The following is a 7,893-nucleotide window of genomic DNA, read 5'->3' as shown; positions in this document are numbered from 1 at the left end:
GTGTAGCAAGGACTTGTTAAATCCTCTGTTAAGTTGGGAAAACAAGTTTTATCCTTTAAGACAATGGACAATGGAAAAAGACATTGAAATCTTGCTGTTCCTACTGTGGTACTTAAACATTTCTCCAAGGCCATGATGCTGATAATGCTGCTGCTTTTTATGTGTGTTCCTTTGGAGGGTATATTATATAATAACTTTGCTTAATCAAATGAAAAAACACACGATTTCATAGTAAGTCCCCAAAAAAAGAAATTCGAGAGTCGAGACTTGGTAGTGATTCATATTCTTACGGAATTTATGATCCTCCACGACTGGAATTTATTAAGTAAACTTGCAGTCTCATCTCTGATAAGAAAAGCTCACACTGAGGAAGTATTTTCTAATATTATACAACTATGCCATACATGCATATAACTAGCTAGAAACCGAGAGAGAGCTGTTCTCATTTACATGATTAGACAAAGTCTTCTTAATAGGCCATGGTGCTCCTGCCATCACTGCTTCAATCTCCTTTATTTCCCTGGGACACTTGGTCATATTGTAGCAACCAGCGGCAGTAACCAGCTGAATACATCATAAACATATAAATAAAGTCAGATAAGGATTACACCTACATAATGATATTGAAAAAATGGAAATGATAAACTAAAATAGACAAACAAGGTTTCAACAAATCGCATACCACATCACTCTCAATACGGACTCCACCAAAGCCATTAAATCTTTTAATTACTTCCTGGTTGATGAACTTGGAGGTTTCTGGACTATTCATGGCTGGGCATAACAGAGCATTAATGAAGTAGCATCCAGGTTCCACAGTGATGACCTATAAGAGTAAACCAAGGTTACTTATCACCAAGTTCATATTTCTACTACCAAACCAAGTACCAACTAAAGCAAACAAGGGTTCACAATTATAATAATAATTCTTTTGATTTTAACGTTCAGCATTACCATGCCCAAAAGACTAACAAGTAAAGCTCCAATGAAGACTTTGGGACTTTGGGTCACAAATCTTTCAAATAGAATATAGAGGGCAGCTAGATGGCTTAATAAACCAAAAAGATTCTTTTTTTTTTTTATCCTTTAAAAAATAAAAATAGAAAACAAGTTTCAGGTGTATCATTACTGTCATTCCTAATGTAGATTAACCCAATAGAAAACAAAAATGGTAAACTACCAAGATAGGCAGATACTAGCCTACTACCCTTGCATATTATAGGAAGTTCTGTTAACTCAAAAAAGCCATAACTAACCATTCCTTCCTGGAGCTCTCTGACTGTACGCAATGATTTTAGTCCAGGTTCCTTTCTTCTTTCCAGACCCTACAAATCAGAACAACTTTCATTATATGAGTGGGGAAAAAGACAGTGGAATATGTGACTGAGCAAGTTACACAAAGACCTTTATGTAGCCCCCAGGGTCATGTGTATCAAGACCAAGGAAATGGCCGAGACCATGTGGCATAAAAACAGCACCCAAGCGTGCAGGCACCATCTCATCAACATCACTACACCAAAAATACAATTTAGCTAACAGTACACAAGAGGTAGTATCAAGATTCAATTTGTTTTCCCTCCATGAAGACAATAAACAAAACACATAAAAATGTTATTACCCTACAACAACTTGTCCCTTCTTTAGTGCCTCTAAAATGACTCTTTCTGCTAATCTGCAATGTTAGAAAAGGAAATCAGAGGCAACAATGCAATGTACCTTCACGTGAGAGTAATAAAGGAATTTTCAATATAAAAAACCCATCCATGGATATTAACTCATTCAGACTTCTGATCCCTGCATAAATTCGTCTTACTGTTTTCATTATAAATAACGTTGAAAATCAGCATACAATATCAAAAATTGCACATTTGCACCCCCAAAATATATTGGAAAAAGAAGAGGGGAGAGAAAGAGAAAAGAAAAGGGGCCCGGGGGGGAGGAGATACACTTAATTGCTCATGAAAATTGTTATATTTAAAAACCCAGAAGCTTAAATAAAGCACATATAATTTTACTTGTCCACAACCATTACCACTTGAAACCAAGGATCACAGACATCTTAGGGTCTACAGTATTTTATCAGAATCAGTCAGAAGCAATACTGGTATTTGATCATACATGTGCATATCAACCCAGAATACTCCAGGCTTCATTGCAGATATAACAGCATTATGAGCATCAAGGACAGCCTGCATAACATGCAAATTGGAACTAAGAACTGTAGGGGAAAATGCACAGCAGTGCGGGATTAAACTGCAGTGGTACAGATTTGTGCAGTGTGCACAAAGTAAAGATCTTTGTTTAGACTTTGATAAAATAGGATTTATTAGAAGAAAGCACTTACATTATATATGAGAGACTGATCAATCGTAAACTTTCGATTTATCTGCACAGAAAAGTATAAATTGAGCATAAAGTGAGAATTCACATACCACTAATGCCTGGTACAATAACAGAACAATATTAGTACAGGATAGTGTATAACTAAAACAATAAAATACAAGAACAGCAAAGATATGTAGTGCTATGCCAAGTTAGCAGTCATGTCTGAAGACACAGTAAGATTACTCGCAATTTTATCGCAAAGAACAGATTTATTTGCTAATGGATAGACTTACAGGGAAAGAGCATGTGATGTCGGACCCATAAAAGTGGTATTCAGCTCCCATATCAAGTAGTGCCATCCCTCCATCTTCCAGAGTCTACAAAAAAAGGGATGTTTTTAAAACTTACACAACCTTAGAAGTATACAAGTACTGGTCATCGAAATTCAGACAATAGCTTCATCTTATTTTGTCTCTTTCTAAAGGAAAAGAAAAAAGTAAGCTTTCAATACTTTAGCATGTTGATTTGTCACATATAAAGTCACATATAGCACACAAAATTTTGCAACAAAAACCAATCAATCGAAATCCTTAGGAGTAAACAACTACTAACCATGAATTCAGACAAAAGAAATAATCTTATTTGGTCTCTTTCTAAAAGAGTCAGAAAAAGTAATCTTTCAACACTTTAGAATGGTGATTTGTCAGATATAAAGTCACCATATAGCACAGAGAAATTTTGCAAACAACAACCAATCATCTTAATGACCAGAATTCTGATAGCCAATCAATCCTAATAGCATCGCCTGCAAACATAATGACCAAAAAAACAAGGGAATAAATATGCCATACCTTGTCATTTGGAGCTGCTGCATGCCCATAATGGAGAACAGCACTGCATTGATGCACAAATATTTATGACATAGAATGCAGCTACTTAAAAAACATAAATAATAAATAATATGAAAACTTCATGCACGGTATCACAAAATAGCACTTGAAGTTAAAAAATGTAAATGATCCTTCATTTTGCTACTGCAGAACAGATATGGGCATGAAGCAACAAATTAAACAGTGTTTCAACTACTCAGTTTCTACTATGGGTAAACAGAACCAAGAAGTATTCCTTACAAATGGACATAGACCGAATTATCCAAGAACCATATGAATAAAAAAGTGTACAGTTGCATTATCAAAGAGGTGTACCTGTTATCACCAGTAGCACATATACATGTGTAGGAGCAATGCCTACATCCACCATACATGTAGGTGTGGTGAAGGAACATGCTTTCTAGCTGATACTCCTTCATGCCCACTTTAGCTTTTCTCATAATCTGTTTCATTGTGATGTACAACAAAATTCGTTTCAAGTTTGTTGATATTATATATCATTTTCCCCTACCAATAGATAGGATATCTTTTAAAACCCCAAACAAATGTTCCTAATTCCGTTACTTAAATCCATTACACGGAATAAAAAGGGAAGAAATGTAACAAAGTAAATGAAGCTAGTCCTCTTTGTGGACTATTTGTTCTATATCAGCACCTTGTTTTATCTACGAAAATATCATTAAATCTAAAAGGTAATTCCCATAATCACTTTCATTTAAAAGCTACAAAAAAAGTAAAAAAACTCAGAAGATTATTGCTAACTATAAAATAGGTGTCAAGAAGATAATGGTTTATAAGGGTTTTCAAATGAAATTCTGTAAAGTACATGCATAATGAAATATTATTGGGATAGTTATCTCCATGGCTGTCAGAACATTTCACATCAATATTAAACAATATTCAGGAGAAAAGCAAAAATTTAGGCATGACAATTAGTTACCTCAACATGAGCTTCAGAGCTAATATCATTTGCATACTGGATAAGAGCAATCTCCATTTCTGACTTGATGACTCGGCATTCAGTTAGTATGGGATGCAAAGTTGTCAGATCCTTATTGAACTTGTCGATGCCCTAAGAAATTCAAATTATAAATATAAATAAATCCAGTTTCCAAAGGAAGAAATGTGCAAGTACAACCATGTCATCACGAATAACAACAAACAGCATTGGTGCAACTGAGATCAGATGCAACAACATTATCGGGTAAGAAATAATATGACACCAATGGAAGCAAATGACTATACTAATCCATTTCTTAATCAAAACAACAAGAAGAGCGTTGACAACCTCAAAGTCAGCTGGTGTAGAGAAATTGTTGCTATCTGTGTTTAGGCCATGCAAGAGAAAGAGCAAGGGTTTCCCCGAACCCTTGTAACGCTCTTGCAAAACACTTGCAATTTCATCTGTGAAGCATGCCGTGCTAACCATGTAGTGTTCCTGCAAGAAGAATCAAAAAGTCCAAAGATGTGACCCTCAAAAACACAGAATTTAACTTGCAAATCCATGAAGGAATACTCAATGCTTATTAATCATTCAATTGAATCACCTTAAGATAGGAGAGTGGTTTTATTTCTCCCAACCAAACAGCATACTCATCAGGTAACCGAGGAGCAAAGAGTATAGATTCCCCGCTTTCAACGTCCTTAAACAACATACACAAATCATAATCAGCTATACTCTACTATATCAAAAACATTATTTAATTGTACATGGAAAATTGTGTAAGATGAAATGAACTAACAATAGCTCCATAGAAACCAGGTTCTCTGACTCCAAACAAGTAGGCGAAGTAACTCTCTTGCCTGCAAAATACGAAGCAAGAGAAATCAGGCAGTAAGCACTGCAAATGATTGATTATTAACTAATTAATAATGTTGACGAGTGTGGAAATGAAGAACCTGAAGGGCTCGAGGTGATCAGTGTCGTGACGCGTTTGCTCTTGGCCACCCTGGAGGAGGACGAAGCCGCGAAGAAGGAGGCTTGACTGAAGCAGATGTTGGCGAAGGGATTCCAGAAGCTTCTGCCGGTTTCCGACGTGGAGCTCCATCGGAACTTTGGGTGGCGACAGCGACGATGCCATGGCTGCCTTCAAGTTTATTTCTCCACTCCACCAGCCTAATTATTTAGCAGGAAAATGCTTAAAAAATAATCATTTCTATAATTAATTAATTAAGTATAAATAATCATTTTTTATCACAAAAAAAAAATTAAACTATTTATATACCCACACAAAATTTATTCCATTTGACAAAAATATTCAACTATTAAATTTAAAAATGTCATTCAAATCCAGATCCCTAAATAAAAGTACACGATATTGTTTATACTTCAAATTTATTTTCAAAGAATCCTCTTAAAAATTTAATCCACAAATTCAAAATTATCATAAAAAATTTTCATCCTATTAATAGTTTTTTGAATTAATATTCAAATTAGTCTCTAGAAGATAAGACATTCTTCAAATTCATTCCTGAAAGATTTTTTTTAATCAAATTGGTCCTTCAAAAATTACGAATTAATCATATTTGTCCTCTAGCTACTCCATTAACAATTTTCTTTAAAGATTGATGCTGTAAAACGTTAATTGATAACATATATAATACCTAATATGCCTAATTAGATGTTACCAAATATATTTATGAAAATTTATTAATTTAGTAATTTTTTTCAATTACAAAAATTCTATTCCCAATATGACCTAGTGACTAAATTGATAGATTTTTTTAAACATATTTAGTTAGGTGAGTTCTTTGGTGGCATGGTTTTGAATAGCTAAGAATACCTATATGTTGACTGACAAATAACTTTGCAACATATAGCATGTATGGCAACCCGTAGAACAGTATACTTAAAGAAAGAGTGTGGTATACTACCAACATTAATTGCAATGGCAAATATGAAAATTGGCTTCCAGAAAAGGAGTTTTATTTAGGTGGGCTATTGGAGGGGATTGAAAAATAAAAAGGTCTGAAACTAAAAAAGGGCTGACCAATAATAGAAAAAAAGTGGTAATAAATAATTAAAAGGATGGAGCAAGTAGTGATAAATCCTCAAATAAAATTCAGTATCGTAATAAATTAGTTTTAATTTATTAGATTAGGAGATACTTAAAAAAATTAATAAATAAAACGATATAATAAATAATTGTATTCAACTATTTGTAATATTTTGTTAAGTTAATGCAATTTGTAACAAATAATAAATCAAATCATATTTGTATGGACTACAAATAGGTGTCTTAATTTATATAGAGTATTTTATCCAAATATTATTATTATAAAACAAAATATTTATATTATTAATATTATATAAAATAAAAAATAGTTTAATTTATTTTACAATGATATTTATTTTAAAATTACTTTGAATTATAAAATATTTTAATATTTTATTATTTGTATAATAAATTATAAGTATTATTTATCTTTTAATTTATTTAAATTATAACTATGTATGAATGAAGTATATATTTTGTAAATAAATAAAAAATTAATATTTATGTGCGTTTAAGAATATATTCAACATTTTTTTTACTTGTTATTCTAGGTAAATGTACTTTTCAATTAAATTATATTTATTTTTATTTTAAAAATCTTTATTACACTTTTTTATTTTTATTTTTATCTTATTTGTTAAGTAAACATTTTATAAAATTTAAACTGAAAATTATATTAAATATTGTTTTTTGATATGAATTTGTTGATTAACAATATAATTGGTAATTCAATAACAAATAATATATATATAGAACTTAGATTGTAAGAAGAATCATGGAATATTTAGAATTATTTTGACTTTTACAATATTTAGATGTAATTATTTATTTGTAGTTATTTTTTATTATTTTTATTTTTATCTCATTTGGTATCTAAATTTGTTATGAAATTAAAATATTTAATATTAAAAATTTAAATCTGATGCAAAATCAGGTAAATTTTGTAAATTGAGAAAAACTTCACCTACTCTGATATAGCAAATTTACTATATTCTCCTTTGTCACTATTGACGTTAGACAAAAGATTACCCTTTTCAAAGACTTCAGCAGATCTTCTTCTCACCATCAACTACATATCTCCTTCCACATGTCAACTTTTCCTCCAAACACATTATTTAGCCATCTTAGTCACCAAACACTTTCATCCACCAGAGACGTCACCATTTAGTTAATGTCCAATTAAATATGTTATGTGTCATGTATGCTATCAGTTAACACTTTATATCATCAATCCTTGACAAAAATTGTGAGTAGAGTAACTGAAAGATATATATGATTAATTCGTAATCTTTGAAGGACCAATTTGATTGAAAAAAAATTTCATGGATGAATTTAAAGAATGTCTTATCTTTCAAGAACTAATTTGACTATTAACCCATAATTTTTCTTACTAAAAACTAGAATAAGAAGCTCACTACCCACATTCAAAAATCAAAATTTTCATTCACTGCGTTTCCAAAATTAATGGAATAATCCAAGTCGGGTAACGATAACCAATGGAATCCAAGAAATCAGGGCTATTCACACATTCTCCATTCCTAATGCCAGCATTTCTAACACGATTTGTGACAACCACTCTCCCTCTCAGGTGGAGCTAACTTTGTCACCCGACCATAGCACACTACACATCTTCGTCACCTTATATCATAGCTTAATGTATTTTTTTTTCTACTCCCAAAGCT

At 32.0% G+C, this 7,893-nt stretch overlaps 1 protein-coding gene across 1 annotated transcript; it reads right to left on the bottom strand.

The window, feature by feature from the left end:
* Positions 1 to 283: 283 nt before the first annotated feature.
* LOC112732350 (uncharacterized) lies at positions 284 to 5,525 on the bottom strand. Its single transcript, XM_025781053.2, has 15 exons — positions 5,115 to 5,525; positions 4,958 to 5,018; positions 4,763 to 4,858; positions 4,504 to 4,653; positions 4,156 to 4,287; positions 3,531 to 3,658; positions 3,177 to 3,219; positions 2,619 to 2,702; positions 2,345 to 2,386; positions 2,119 to 2,189; positions 1,619 to 1,672; positions 1,405 to 1,510; positions 1,257 to 1,325; positions 683 to 826; positions 284 to 564 (listed from the first exon to the last, which is right to left on the bottom strand). Exons 1-15 carry the CDS (start codon positions 5,294 to 5,296, stop codon positions 415 to 417), a joined length of 1,512 nt encoding a protein of 503 aa, XP_025636838.1. The 5' UTR covers positions 5,297 to 5,525; the 3' UTR covers positions 284 to 414.
* Between the last annotated feature and the right edge of the window lie 2,368 nt (positions 5,526 to 7,893).

The sequence above is a fragment of the Arachis hypogaea genome, chromosome 13 (assembly GCF_003086295.3).
Source record: "Arachis hypogaea cultivar Tifrunner chromosome 13, arahy.Tifrunner.gnm2.J5K5, whole genome shotgun sequence".
Classification (NCBI taxonomy): domain Eukaryota; kingdom Viridiplantae; phylum Streptophyta; class Magnoliopsida; order Fabales; family Fabaceae; genus Arachis; species Arachis hypogaea.
The sequence above is the reverse complement of the archived record's forward strand: the minus strand, read 5'-3'. Positions and strand labels throughout refer to the sequence as shown.

What these genes read in the sequence shown, in the direction of transcription:
- LOC112732350 (XM_025781053.2), bottom strand. Translation starts at nt 5,296, where the DNA reads ATGGCATCGTCGCTGTCGCCACCCAAAGTTCCGATGGAGCTCCACGTC. An exon ending in ATCAGTCTCTCATATATAAT is followed by an intron (nt 2,190 to 2,344) that starts GTAAGTGCTTTC and finishes CATGTTATGCAG; the next exon opens with GCTGTCCTTGATGCTCATAA. An exon ending in AAGGGACAAGTTGTTGTAGG is followed by an intron (nt 1,511 to 1,618) that starts GTAATAACATTT and finishes TTTTTGGTGTAG; the next exon opens with TGATGTTGATGAGATGGTGC.